General features: G+C 41.3%; 1 protein-coding gene across 4 annotated transcripts in view; it reads left to right on the forward strand.

The window, feature by feature from the left end:
* The window catches only part of STAU1 (staufen double-stranded RNA binding protein 1), a 39,442-nt gene that overhangs the window by 20,425 nt on the left and 3,892 nt on the right, over positions 1–15,125 (forward strand). For 2 of the 4 annotated variants that reach the window (XM_082226022.1, XM_082226021.1), the window contains 8 exons: positions 1,414–1,552; positions 4,436–4,601; positions 7,931–8,029; positions 9,092–9,322; positions 10,220–10,363; positions 12,196–12,342; positions 13,321–13,393; positions 14,323–14,639. In XM_082226022.1, coding sequence (XP_082082148.1) covers positions 1,414–1,552; positions 4,436–4,601; positions 7,931–8,029; positions 9,092–9,322; positions 10,220–10,363; positions 12,196–12,342; positions 13,321–13,393; positions 14,323–14,639 — 1,316 coding nt within the window. The remainder of the gene's footprint in view (positions 1–1,413; positions 1,553–4,435; positions 4,602–7,930; positions 8,030–9,091; positions 9,323–10,219; positions 10,364–12,195; positions 12,343–13,320; positions 13,394–14,322; positions 14,640–15,125) is intronic. The other 2 variants (XM_082226023.1, XM_082226024.1) reach the window with 2 other exon arrangements.

The raw sequence follows: 15,125 nt of genomic DNA on the forward strand, positions 1-15,125 counted from the left end.
GTGCTGTGGAATTTTTATTTTACATTTTTTCCTTTTGAGAACAGATCCCCATGCCATGTCACAAACTGCTTCCAAAACTCCTTGGTGTCAAGGGAAGATTGCTAGGGATGGGTGGGTAAGGGGACGCTGCTGTTTTTGACAGTTGACAGCTCATGTAGACTTGCTGAAATGTGTGGGTCTTCAGTAAATCTCCCAACTCCTTGCCTTTCTCTAATGTCCCTGGCTCTGCTGCCATCTGTCCTCAACTATGGTTGCTCTTGCCTCTCCATACCATGCTTTTTAGTCTTCCTTCCCAGCTTTGTTTTAAGCAGTTTCCGGGGTGGGGGGGAGAGGTCTTAGATAAGAACATGCAGCTTTAAGATACCAGGCAGCAACATCTCCTGTCTTCCCTTAATTTGGTTCACAGTAACACATTTTCTACTGATAGACATTGGATAAAAGCCTTATTCAAGTGTGCTTTATTGCATTTTGTTGCTTTTTATCTGTAGAATATGAGCTTTTACAACTCATATTGCCGGACAGTTGTGTAAGTCTCTGGGGAAATAGTGATATTTAATCAAGACAAAGAAATCTAGAGAGCTATTTGTGGCTTTTGAGGTCTTTCAGAATCTTGGATGGAGTCCAGAGAGCTCCATGCATGTGCTTAATATGCCTCCATGCACTTGTAAAGGATTTGTGTGTTTTTTTGTCCCCTTCCAGCTGCAGCCCCTTGCACTGCACCAGATGCTGCTATGGAGCTTTCTCTGACCTTCATAGTGACTTCTGAAGCACATAGGCTATGGCCTGGGGTGGTTGTTGGGGGCATGGATGCTGGAATGCTCCAGCTCACTTGAAGCCCAGGTGTAGATTTTGGATTTCTGCCATTGATTTTAATTCTCCAGAACTGCGAATTTGCAAACCGTGCCGCGGTACTATGCAAATAAGAAGAGGCTGGCAGTCAGATAAAAGACCAATGTGGGCAGCATGTGAGCTCTCAGTGAGGGGAAAAGGTGTTTATATTAAACCAAGCATGTGTAATGCAAGCTTTTGTAGTAATGATAGCCTTCAGTTTGAAGAACATCATGTCTTCTATATTCTATGCATATAGTGCTAGGCTTTCCAGTCAAATGCCAATATTTAAATATCAGTTTGCAAATACAAATCAAGTTATATGCTGCAGCAAAAAAATCTATTCACATGGCATTTGCATTAACACTTGGTTTCTGTAAAATAAGCATGCCTCCCCTGAACAAATTTAAATGACAAATTGCTTTCTGTCCCTATTTAATACACATGACCTTCTCTTCCTACCACCCATCCCTTTGATGCTTCTCAAGTTTACTCCTAGCTATCAAGGGAATGAATGTCTGGGGCACAGTGTGGAATTCTCTCTGACCTCCACCTTTAACACTTGCTTTATCTTCTTCTCTTTAGATAGTGTAACCCCCACAGTGGAGCTGAATGCGCTTTGTATGAAGCTGGGAAAGAAACCAATGTACAAGCCTATAGATCCTTACACAGAGATGAGGTCCACTTACAACTACAGTATGAGAGGTGGTGCTTATCCCCCACGGTATGTCATGCTATTATTCACTCTCCTGTAATGAAGTCCTCTGATCACACTCTTTCAAATTCACAATTTTGGTGCTTCTGAAGAATACTGCACTTGTCTTCCTAGTATAGTGATTCTCAGAATTATTTCTCTGGGCCACACTTTCAGAATAAAGATTTGCTTGTGCCATGCTGCACCTTTTTTTTTTTGATAAGAAATACATTGAAAAACAAAAAGGAACAATTCCTACCAGTGCTTGACTTAGAACAGCAGAACACAAGTGCTTTATAGTATGATCACGTGACATCCAAAAAGCATTAAACAAGGCAGCTACATAAGAACATGAATCATTCCCAAAATATAATTATAAATGAACCTCTTACATATGTACCTTAAGTACGTTTATGATCTTGCTTTTGCTGAGTAATCTCATTTATATTAGGTCTAATTTGAGAGAACCAAACTCTCATCTCGTCATCAACACAAAGAATCCTTTCTCTTTTCTAATCTTTTGTATTATGGCAGGCTTAATCATTTTGTCAGCTATTGTATGTGGTTTATTATTATTAATTAAATTTGTATACCACCCTTCGTCCGTAGATTACAGGGTGGTTTTGTCTGTTGAGCAGTCAATTCAGCCGTTTGGTAAGCTATAATTTGCATCTTATCTGAGACTTCTACTCCTTTTTCAAAACAAGATCATTGACATTTCTGCTGTTCCAAAAGCCTTTCAAAATATTGAAAATTCTTGTTTGCCAGATTTCCATGTTTGACAACAGATGTCTTCATCTTGTCTGGGGCCATATTGGAATGGGAAAAGCTTCCCACCACAGGAAACACGTGGCTGAAGGACATTTTCCTCTCCATTCCATGTGAAATAAAGACTCAAAATAGCTATCCGCATATTGTCGACAAGCTTTCTTGTTTGGATGTTTGCTTGGGCCTGCTACCAGTGTCAAATTAAATGGGTCTTCTCTAGCACTCTGTTCGAACGGTGATTTTGGATCACAACTAGGATTGTCCTCAATATCACTTGATGCTTTTGATCTCATTTTGAAAATATATCTATCCATATCCTGCAAATTTAAATAAATAAATTGATACTCTACTCTACTACACTAAAATGTTAAAATATTTATTTGATGATTGTTATTGAACCTTCCTGCCACACTTGCCATCCTCTCCTGCTACGCAAGTCTGGCATGCCACACCCTTTGAGAAGCAGTGTCCTAGGACAAGCAGGTTTTATGCACGAGCTGCACAGACAGTTAAAAGGCAACCATTCAAAACATCTGGTTCCACAATACAGTCATACCTCGGGTTACAGGCGTTTCAGGTTGCGTTTTTTTGGGTTACGGACCGCTGAAACCCGGAAGTACCGGAACGGGTTACTTCCGGGTTTCGGTGGTTGTGCATGCACAGAAGCACCAAATCGCAACCCGTGCGTTCACAGACGCGCTGCTGCAGGTTGCAAACATGCATCCCGCATGGATCACGTTCTCAACCCAAGTGTCCACTGTAATGGCCAGCTATTGCTGCACTGCAAAACCCCAAATCTGGATCACCAAAATAATACCACGGCCTTTCCAAGCTTAGCTATAGTGAAGAAGAAAAAATGGGTGATTCAGCTGCCCAAAGATCCATGGTATCTGAAATAGGGGACACACCAGAGAAACGGCTGAGAGCCAAGATCCACTTAGAGGAGCAGAATTTTGCGAGAAGGAGGGGGTTGCACCCCTCAGCCTTTCTGAGCCACTACATTTGGTGTAGCGAATGGGAGTACGCCTGCTGCACACTATTGGAGAATGAGATGGTTGGCACTTTGCCCCCAAGCCAATTAAGCCACACTTCTACAGCCTCCTGGCAACAGCCTCAGTCTCCCTGATGAGGCTTCATAAACGCTTTTAGAACTCTTTATTTAAAGCACCCCATTCTCTTTGTTTCTCGATGCAAAGGGAAAACTGGTTTCATGCCGTCTTACCCTTTATTTATAAAACTCTTTACAAAATGTCAAGGTCATATACAGCAACGTATGCAGATACAACAAAATATAAAATACTATTGAAAAATAATAATTAAAATCACTGGCTCGGCTTAAGAAAACGTAAACAACCGAATAGGCCTGCTGGAATAAAAAGGTCTTCAAAGAACACTTGAAAACTAGCAGCAAAGGTGTATTCCGCAGAATGGGACTGGCAGCACTAAATCCTTGAATTCTGGTTGTAGCCGGTTGGACTGCTGAATAACTAACACCACTCCTGGATTATCTCTGTGATCAAGCTGAGATATAAGGGCTCAGGTTGTCCTTAAGCTATTATGGACCCAAGCTGTTGAAAGGAGCCATACACCTTTTTCTTATTTTTTGCTCCCAAATCTTTTCCTTTGCAGTGTGACAGACATCCCTGCAACCTCCTCCTCCAAAAAGCAACATCATTCCAAAATTTGAAAACAAAAACTAGGAAGTGAAAATTGAAGGATGGTGGTCTGCATTTTTGGGGGGAAGATGGGGTCACACGACACTAAACAGCCAGTCTCCTTTTTCTTGTAGGTTCAGTTGGCCTAAATAAAGTGGGCAGAATTTATGGGCCTGAGCTTGTAACTTTTAAAAAAACAAATGTTCTATTGAATGTAGCCAAATATATTAATAGCTTAACTTGCTGGTTGAGTTCAGAAATGTTTAATCCGTGTTGGTTGCTTTGTGCTTCTGGCTTTAATGTTAATGCTTCTAGTCATGCAGTGTCTGCACTGTAAGTGCTGCAGTCAAACTTTTGAGGGCCAACAGTTGACGCATTGTGTTCAGTGCTGTTTCTCCACTTAACGCTTTATTTGAGCCCTGTCTGCTGGCAAGGATGACCTTGTACACCCCCCCTCCAGGCCTGAAATGTCAAGTCTTTCTCTTTTCAGGTACTTCTATCCATTTCCTGTGGGACCCTGGCTCTACCAAGTGGAGCTCTCCATCGGGGGACAGCAGTTTCACGGGAAAGGAAGAACAAGACAGGCTGCTAAACATGACGCGGCTGCTAAAGCACTGAAAATCCTGCAAAATGAGCCCTTGCCTGAAAAACCGGAGGTAGTGTGTCTAAAACATAGTAGAAGTTAACTGTTTTGAAATTAGCTTTTTGGTTTGCCCCCAAATACTGTTGCTTTAATGTGTGAAGGCTTGCACTCACATGTTTTTCTGTCGCTTATGATAAGCCTGTCTGTGGCACTTGGTGGTTCCCCTATTTAGCCATAGTGAACTGTGGTACCTCTCTGCTTGACAGCCCTGTCGCTAATGAAGTGTAAATGCATCAGTTACTCAAGTGCTAGCAAGGTAAAGAGGGAAGATATTTGCAGACTTTTGGCCTCCAAGGCTGCTATTCTTTCCTTCTCCGTTCCTTGCATTGCCCCAAGGCAGACCCAACCAGCCAGCTGCTCCTCACTGGTTTTAAGCATCTCAGCCTAGAGAATGTGTCACAGATACAGCAGGTCTCATAAAATGGTGCCTCGGTCATTGCGTGGCTTAACTATATTGCATTGTGAAAATTACAGCTTCAAAGTCAAGGCTTTGGGGTATATAAGTGGATATACCCAGAATTTGGAGCGAGGGTGGGAAATGAGCTCGATATTTGGATTTGGTAGTAAGTTTAAAAAACGAATTTGGGCCCCAGGTTATATTTAGTTCAGTTTAGAATAACGGAGAGTACACAATGGCATAACTCGAGGTAGATCTATAGTCAAGTCTGTGCTGGAGTTAAATTGATTTCAGATCAAGTCTTTGAGACACTGTAGAAATTGTGATTGGGAGACCAGTTTTCCCACAGAGTATATTTAAGTAGTACTGGAACAGCAACTGGAATTCTATAAATAGGTTCCACGCAGTGTTGGCTGCAGAACGTTATTGTTAAAGCTGTCACTACTTTGAAAATACAGCATAATTCTTTTCCGTAATCATCAGCATCAGAACTGCATTGAAACTCCATATTCTGCCCTACCCATTACTTGGGTTACATGAAGAATAATATAGCCAGCTTGCAGCAGAAGCAGAACTGAATTACTGGCATCGTCTCATTTCGCAGATGCATCTGGGTGAACATTAAACTGCTTAATTTGGCATTGCCTTAGAAGTTGCCTGAAGTATTAACCTTAATACAGTTTACTTTGACCAGCATCAGTTCTTCAGGGGCTTGGATCAAGCAGCCTTCTGACACTGCTCTCTAAGGCCTTCTAAATTAGAGAGATCAAAATTTGGGACCTTCATACGTTCCATGTGCATAGACATTTCTTAAATAGTGTGTTGAGTTTTTTCTTCCTCTACCCCTTACATTATTTCCTGTTTACGGCAAAATAAAATGCTAAACAACTGTTCTCTGCTTTAACTTCTCTTACATTCTCATTTGCTCCGCTAGCTAGCTCCAATTAACTTAATTTTGCATGATAGTTATTTGGAAAGATTATTGTACTTGTGCTGTGTGTACCACTGCATGGCTGTTTTGCCCGGCCTCTAGAAGGGCGTGTGTATTTGCTTTCAACCTCAATATCCTCATCAGCATGCTCGTTAATTGTTATGAATTATCTGAAGCATGTGTTCAGAGTTTCGTATATGCATGGCTTTATATCAGCCTAAATGTGATCGCTGCTTTATGAATGGAGCTTGTTTGAAGAATCAGATCATAAACTGGCACCATAAAAATGGCTCAGTCAGAACATTTGATTTCCTTGATCTTACAGCCTGACATTCTGTCATTATCTCCTCTGTACTATAATTCCCCAGTTAATAAATAACTGAGCCACTAATTCTCCAAACTTGGGCTTATTTGGCAATGTTGCTTCAGTCCGTATATTTTTTAAATCCGTGGTAGTAAAATAAGTAGAAAAGAGATTCAAGGTCTTAGCTTGCATTGGAGAGTCTTTTTATAGATAGAAAGAAGTCCCATAACTTAAATGCTTAGCTTTTAAGGTGAAGCTTTAGAAACACTCCCCTCCCTGTGTTTGGCTTTCTAATACTGGAAGAGATGGGATGTGTTTTTGAGTAGGTGAAGAAAGACTCAACAAAACAAGACGTCTTTGAGTGTAGAGAGGGGATTTTAATGAGCCTCTTGGTTTACATTTTTTATTGCCTGCTTAGATATAGATTGTCTATTTTACTGATCACTTACTTTTATATTACTTGTTTTACCTGTTTTAAAAATATGTTGATTCAGTGGGTATTTTCTTACGAATATTTTAAATTATTTATGTAATCCACTTAGTTTTCTGATTAAGTGGTATATAAATCTTGATGAACAAATAAAACATTATTTTAGTTTTATTGATTTTCTTCGTCTTTAAGGATGTTTGTGTTTCTGCCTTGGGACCATTTGGTAAAACCTCAGAAATAAATAATGAAACACTAGTTTTCCAAAGTAACTCTCTCAATCACATTTGCTAATTCTTAGCATTCTTGGACTGTACCGTGTCTCTCTCTGTGTATAAAATGTCTGCTGAAACTTCCGTAGCTAGAGTGTGTGCTGATTATGATTTGTGTGACGTCTTGAGTGTGTCCTGCATAGCTTATTTTCCCTTCCCTTGGAGCACAATAATCTAAGTAGAAAAGGACATTCCACTGACTACTTAAATGCCAGAACTGTCATTCTGAAAGGCATAGCAGTTATTGGAAGCAAATACCATGCAGAAAACTCCCTGAGAGATTTGTTGTTGCAATAGAATATAGTATTTCTCCTCAAGCTAGGGAATGTCATATGCCTCCAGTCTTCACTGGGTGAATACTACAATTCAGCTCCAAAGGACTGCGTTAGGTATTTGTAAAGAGTTGGGTGCACCCAGTGGATTTAATTGCTGCTTCTTCCCTTTTAGTTGCAGCTCCTGTGCTAGACTGCAGACCACTTTTGAAAACTGACCTTTATAAAAGGAGCTTTCCATGTGGCGTTGGGTTGGGTAGGAAGTCTGCGGTTGGCAAACCCAGGCACAATACTCCACTCAGGCACGCAGATATTCTCTGGGTTAATAATGGCCTGAAACTGGAAAAGCTGAAAATGGGAAAATAACATTGGGCTTGTATTTTGAAAATGTATTTTATAAAGCTCTGAACTTTATTGCCAGTTTTTACAGGTTGCCTGCAAGTAATTTCATGTAGACACCAAAATTAACCTCTCCCATGCATAATGTGCATCTTTCAGAACTGCTAGCTGTTTCCCCGTAGATTTTTCAGACAGGGGAATAACTCTGGAAAATCTCCTTGGCATGTCAGGCACTCGTGATGAAAACTGTCCTTGAGCCTTCAGTTTAAACTGCTCCTGGGGGTTGAGTGGAGAAAATCATGTTTAATATTATGATACTAACCCTAGATACTGTGTGTGGCAGATTTGTTAGTGAGTCGGTGCAAAAGAAGCTTCTTCAATATCATTGTTCTTCTCTTAGATTAATGGCAGAGAACCAGATGATGAAAATCTCAATAAATCTGAAATAAGCCAAGTGTTTGAGATTGCACTTAAAAGGAACTTGCCTGTGAATTTTGAGGTAGGTTTAGTTAATTGCTCTAAAAGTGGTTTTACTTTAGAATACTGAAGGTAGCACTACTTGGCAGGTGGGGGGAGATAATTTGGGGGGGAATACAGCTGGGCTTTAAAATCGTGTGTTAAAATATATCCTGATTCTCTTTCCATGGGTCCAGTAGTTTTGTTTCATAGCGGAAAGCCATTAAAAGGGGAATTATGAGAAGCTGTATGCTGGCAGCATTTAAATTCTTCCAATGTATTTGGAAGGAACGGCAGATGCCACTAATGTCATAAAATGTCGCAGATATATTTGCTTATGTGAGTGGGAGGGAGGGTGTCACTGATTTCCCCTTTGCTGCAGCCCCCACACTGTGTACCACCCCACTCCAAAGGTTCCTCCAGCCCTCAGAAGCCGATGTGCAGGTGCATGAGGGCTGCAGTGGAAAGGGACTTCATTGCAAGGGGAAGTCCATTCTTGGTAGTTGGATTCAGTGGGTAAGGCTATTGAAAGGATTAGAAGAATGGGCAAGTTGAATTATCCTGTTAGGAGAGTATAAATATCTAATGTAATTTCTTTCTGTTTAAGAATGTACTGTCTTGCTGTTTGTTGTGTGTAGAGTGCAAGAAAAAAGAAAATTTATTCAGTACCAAATATGTCCCTTTGTTGCTTTATTATGAATTGATATTTGGATATTTGCTTAACGTTAAGCATGGATGCATGCCAAGGTTTATAGCCTTTTAATTTTTTTAAGTAAAAACTGCCACAGACCTAAATATTTGTAGTTGGGACAAAACGTAGTGCCCCCAAAAGACTAACTTGGTACATACTGAATAAAATAAGACTTGCAAAGACTGTCTTTAGCATGTAAAGTTTAGCTGGGTTTACATTTTTAACCTGCATGGGGTGGGGTAATGTACTGAGAGGCTTTTAAAATATAGCCACTTCCCACTTTATTAGGAATGTTGTTTAAATTAGCCTTGTTCTTCCCTAACCCCCCCCCCCAAATTGTAGTTTGTGAGTAAAGTGTGCTACAACCATTTTACCCTACCATTTTTAATAAATGTTTATCACGCTTTCACTCAGTTTTTCCCTCTGAAACAGGTGACCCGGGAGAGCGGTCCCCCTCATATGAAGAGCTTCGTAACGAAGGTATCTGTGGGAGAATTCATGGGTGAGGGTGAAGGCAAGAGCAAGAAGATCTCAAAGAAGAACGCGGCCATAGCAGTCCTAGAGGAATTGAAGAAACTGCCCCCCCTTCCTACGGTTGAGAAAATGAAGCCGCGAATCAAAAAGAAAACAAAATCAATAGTCAAGGTGAGAGAAGTATGCGCTTGGCCAAACCTCAGCTGTTGTAAAAGGAAATTCTTGATATGTTTAAGGAAGCTGTCTTGCACCATAGCAGACACCTCTGTCTGTGCCTGTAGTCATCGGAACTCTTTGTTCACTGTTGTTATGCCAAGCTAGTGGTGATTCTGTATCAGCAAGGAAGCACTTAACTTGTCTAAATGCCAGGACCTGTGCTGTGTGTTTGCTGCCATCTGTAATCCAAATGTTCTTGTGCAGATGTTTTGGTGGAGGCTTGCATAGTAGGCATTCTTAGTGTATGAAGCATAGCATGCATGTTCAGCTTTCATGTAACAGCCTTGTGCAGAAATCAGGCATAGATTAATCTAATGAGCACAATTGGTGATGTAGTATATCATATCGCCTTTTTAAAAACAAACAAAAAAAAAGGTCCAGCACCATAGGGAGCATAGAGACAGTTCATTTGCACGTAAGTGGGTATCCCCCATCACCTGTGTTTCTAGACAACATGGACTGAAACCTCCAGAGACGCAAAAATTGTTTCAGTGTGATTTATTTCTGAAATAATTGTGATCATAACCTTATTACTGATGAACGCTGGAGGTTGTGATGCTGTAGATACCTTTCCCTGAGTCAGTTTGAGCTTCCTGTGTCTATGTACCATGTTTGCAGTTGATACTGGTTTGGTTTTGTTGTCTTCTTAAAGTGATTCAGAACAATTCTTCGCAACTGTGTCTGTAACTCTGCAACATGTACCAATACTTCCTGAAAACCCAATAGCAAAGTTAACAGTTAAAAAACCACCAACCCAACACCACCCTATCTCCTGGAGTGTTTTCATGGGAATGTGATATATTGGAACTGCTCTTGCCAACTGTTGGCTGATTCTTGCTTTTTCTATCTAAGTTGCAGACAAGTCCCGAATACGGCCAAGGTATGAATCCCATTAGCAGACTGGCTCAAATACAGCAAGCGAAGAAAGAGAAGGAGCCAGAGTACATGCTCATCACAGAACGTGGACTTCCGAGGCGCAGGGAGTTCGTGATGCAGGTTTGTGTTGAGCTCAGCACTTTATCCAGGACAGGGCAGCCATGTAATTAATTGATTTATTTGAATTTATAAGCTGCTTTGGGCCACGAGGGCCCCTCCAAGCAAGATTGCAATAAAACCACAATAGAATATCATAAAAAACCTCAAACAGTTCATATAAAAAATGCACGGCAGCAGTTTATCATGTATTAAATAATTGATCAAAGTTTCTCGGCCTGGCAGAGCAATATTTAAGGTGCTGCAAAGACATCTTTTACAATCGAGTGAGCCGGCTGAATTTCCTTGGGAAATAGAACGTAGGTGGTACCACCAAATGAAACTCCTATTTTTTGGTTAGAGGGTAATCTTAATGCATATTGCTTTGGGTGCTACTGCCATCTATCTGGTAGATCTTAACACAGAAAGGGAGTGGGATGGGCATATATGTGGGAGCAGATGCACTTTTAAATATCACAGACCGAGTACTTCAAAGGTTTAAAATCAGCATAGATAGTGAATTGAATCCAGAAGCACACCTGGTAAATAATAATAATTTAATAATAATTTATTATTTATACCCCACCCATCTGGCTGAGTTTCCCCAGTGATGTTTTACCCACAATGATATTCATAGAAAATGGATGTCATGTTATCTCTGTGGGGAGAACCACACAAGATGTGGGACCAGATGACAGTTTCTGAACTATTCAAGGGAAGCCCCATGTAAAATGCACTGCAGAAGCCAAGAGGCTATCACAAATGAGAGCCTTGCATTAGACAACCAACCTATGCTATGCAGAATGTACTTAGTCCTGGTCTAATTTCAACACAGTGTATTACTATGGTGCTCACATAATTTCCTCCTTGCATCTGTTGCTGACCGAAAGCTACTGTTGCTTCTAGAAGCCGCTGCAGCAGAGCATGCTCACTCTTTCTCTTTCCCCCAGCCAGCCCCTGTGATGCAGCTGTCTAGTGGTAGTGATAGGAGGAAGGGAAGAGTTCTCCATGGCCAGCCAGCAGCTTGCTTCGTCTGGTTTTTGCTGTCTTTATGTCATGGGGAACTTTTTTATTGGTGTGACAGCAGTACGGGATGATTTGAGTTCTATTTTCTCTTGCTGGGAGTGCATTGTCTTTGTGTCCCAATGTCTTATGGAGGTGAAGATAAGCAGGAAATAGCTGATGACTTCTTCCCTTGGCTACCGTAGGTTCATTTGACACTCCATCCCTATCATGTCACCATACATTATTATATTCCATATTCCTCCTTAGCCCCCACTTGCTACCCCTTCTCCTTCTGCTGGCACAGTCCTCTGTTCTCTCCCTGGTTTGGATTTTCATATTCTTCAAGGTTCATAATTAGATCGGTGTGCTGTAATTTTAAAGTAGAATTCTGGGAAGCCTTGTCTGCTAGTCCATTCTCATAGAATCCTTTGGAAGCTCTGTGCTTTGTAAATGCAGAAACTACTTAGATGAGCAGCATGTTGCAATAGCAACGGGGAGCTGTTACAGGGGCTGAAGAACGTTGAGATCATTGCAAAGCACAAAATCGATTGCCACATGCATACTAATAGATTTCTAATCATGTTATCTTGATACTATACTCTGGACACTTCCAGAATCCAAACTTATTTGGGGCGTTAAAACAAAAATAAAAGCCAGGGGGAAAGTCTTGGGGCATGAATTGCCTGCTTTGTGTGTCAGAGCCTGCAGTCAGTGGCATGGAGGCCCCATAACTTGGCTATCCTCCAAGGCCATATTTGGACAGATACGTTACTAATGATCATCGGCGTTTAGTTTCCCCTTCCTACATAAAGAGATACTTGTTCTAATAATCCATTTCTCCATACTTCTAGGTGAAAGTTGGCATGCACACAGCTGAAGGAATGGGAACTAACAAGAAGGTAGCAAAGCGTAATGCAGCTGAAAACATGCTGGAGCTCTTAGGATTCAAAGTCCCTCAACCACAACCCCCAAAGCCAGCACTAAAAACAGAAGAAAAGGTAAGACATCTTAAATGATGGGCTGTGCAAGTTCAGATGGGGACTTGTGTGCTGAAGATTATCCAGACTGTAAAATTCACAGGTGTGGGGTTGTTGTCCTGGGGCCGACAGGGTGGTTGTAAACTGGGTCATTTAGACCAGGCATGTCCAATGGGTAGATCACTGCCATTTTTTTAAATAGTGGGAGTAGATCACAGTCTCTTGGGAGTTGGACGTGTCTGATTTAGGCAACTTCAGTTTCTTGACTCGGTTGTAGGCATGATCTTGCTTACCTTATAAAATCCATTTTTTTCTGTGTCAATAATACGTGCTGAATCCCAAATATAGTCCTTTATTAAGGTCCTGCATTTCTTGCAATTCTATAGCGTGCATTGTTACCGAAACGAGTCTAAACCAGTGTTTCCCAAACTTGGGTCTCCAGCTGTTTTTGGACTACAACTCCCATCACCCCTAGCTAGCAGGGCCAGTGGCCAATGATGATGGGAATTATAGTCCAAAAACAGCTGGAGACCCAAGTTTGGGAAACACTGGTCTAAAAGCTTAAGGTCAATGTGTAAGAAGCATCATAAGGAGAGAGAAACCATGAGCAGTGCACTTTCGTTTGCCGTACTGTGTGGCTTTTATTACCTTATTAAGACGCTTTGAACAGTGAGGTTGTTATTGTAGCATCTTAGCCCCCTGTCGTTGTACAGATGGACTAGTGCATATCCGCTATGGATATGGACACATTTCAGCAGGCCCCTTGGAGTGAAACAAAATGCTTGCGCCAACATTGCTGATGACCTAGTGTTCCATCAGGTGGCAATGAGGGCAAGTCTCATCTCTTAGGTTCAGAGGGATGGCCCTGGTTTGTTGATTTTTGCTTTTGGGGTGGTGTAAGAACAAAGTGGTGTAGCCTTTGTTTAGAAAGGTTGTTAGAAACGCTCAACTCTTCAGCGCAGTGGCATAACAACTCCAAATAACTCTCTTTTGTGCTAGACGCCAGTAAAGAAGCCAGGTGATGGAAGAAAAGTAACGTTTTTTGAGCCTGGCTCTGAAGAAACATCTGCTAGTAAGTGACCTTCATTTCATTCTTCTTTTACTTTATTTTATTGGTATGATGGCTGTACCACAGCAGATGACATTCCGTGATTTCAAGAATTGAAGGTCAGTTAGGGCATACTATTTGGTTGATAGTTACTAGGCATTAAATAGGTATAATGGGTCACCCAGGTAGACCAGGGGACACTAGGGCTTGGCGATATCTGGTTTTCAACAGTGTGATGTTTCAGCAGCTAAACATCACAATATACCAATATATCACGATGTCCGAAATAAGTATGGAGCTATTTAGAGTCATTGGCTGGTTTCAGTTTTTCCTGCATCGTGATTTTTGCCGGCACCTGCTCTTGTGATTCGCTGCCCCCTCCCTGCATGAGGCAGGGGGAGAACTGAAATGGCAGAGTTAACAGGGCTGCAGGAATCGAGAGAAGCTTTGGGTGGCTTTATAGTTTTCCCCACCTTGTGATTTTTGCATAGCATGCACACGCATCTGTGAAAATAAGTTTGCTGGCCCAATAATATAAAGTAAATAAGGGTTTGACCATTTGTTTATTTCCCAAGGCATATTTCCAGAGCAATGCATGCGCAAAGGGTGATGCAAGATTATTATTATTTTTAACCCACTCTGATAAAACTAAAATACTGATTTATTTATTTTTCTATTTGGAAAAGACTTTCAAAGTTTCGGCTCATATCAGGCATTGCTTGGGACATTAGACTTATTTTTTGCAAAGTGCTTTGGGAAAAGCCATGTGAAATCATTATCAGAATAAAACACATTAGACCCAGAAGGAATGTTACCATCTTGCTGAAGGCCAGGATGGGGCTTGCATTTCAGAAGCTATTTTGGATTTTGTGCTCTGTGATCTGCCATTTTGTGTATGACCAGACCCTTGCCAATTAATGAAACTTTTTTTGTTTGTTCTGTCTCGTTACTAGGTAATAAAGAGGATGAGTTCAGGATGCCTTATCTCAGCCATCAGCAGCTTCCTGCTGGCATTCTTCCCATGGTCCCTGAGGTTGCACAGGCTGTAGGAGTTAATCAAGGACACCACACCAAAGAGTTCAACAGGGCAGCCCCCAATCCTGCCATGGCTACTGTGACAGCTATGATTGCTAGAGAGCTATTATACGGTGGCACTTCTCCTACCGCTGAGACCATTTTAAAAAACAGCTCCTCGGGCCATGTCCCCCACGGACCTCTCACTAGACCTTCCGAACAGTTGGACTACCTTTCCGGTGTTCAGGGAATCCAGGTAAATTGGTTGCAAGCGGCGTAATTCAAGGTGTCTCTTCATAGGATTTGACTTGCTCAATAAAAACCTTGTTTCACAAAACCACCAATTCATGCATGTCAGCCTTCTGCCTAAGACAGAAAGTTTCCTATGTTTTTGGAGTTATTGTTGAAAACCAATATGTTACATTTTTAAAAATGGAACGTTTCCCAGCTAGTATGCAACTTGAAGGCTGTTCCTATGGGTTTTTTGAGCGTTGTCTTTTTTCTCACTCAACAAAAACATAGCCCTGTCCATCAGACACTGCACTTAAATAACTTCTGTTCATCTCTGTATGGCTTGCACCAGAGCCTCTTCTCTTTGAAGAAGAAGAAGAAGAAGGCTCATGCAGTTGAAGTGTATGTCTGAATTTCTACCTTGGAGACATTTAGATTCAGCATACATTTTGACTGGTTTTCCATTCTTACATGTGTACCAATCAACACGATCAGGATATTTTTGCAATTG

This window comes from Podarcis vaucheri (genome assembly GCF_965113315.1).
Source record: "Podarcis vaucheri genome assembly, chromosome: 6".
NCBI classification, from domain to species: Eukaryota; Metazoa; Chordata; class Lepidosauria; order Squamata; family Lacertidae; genus Podarcis; species Podarcis vaucheri.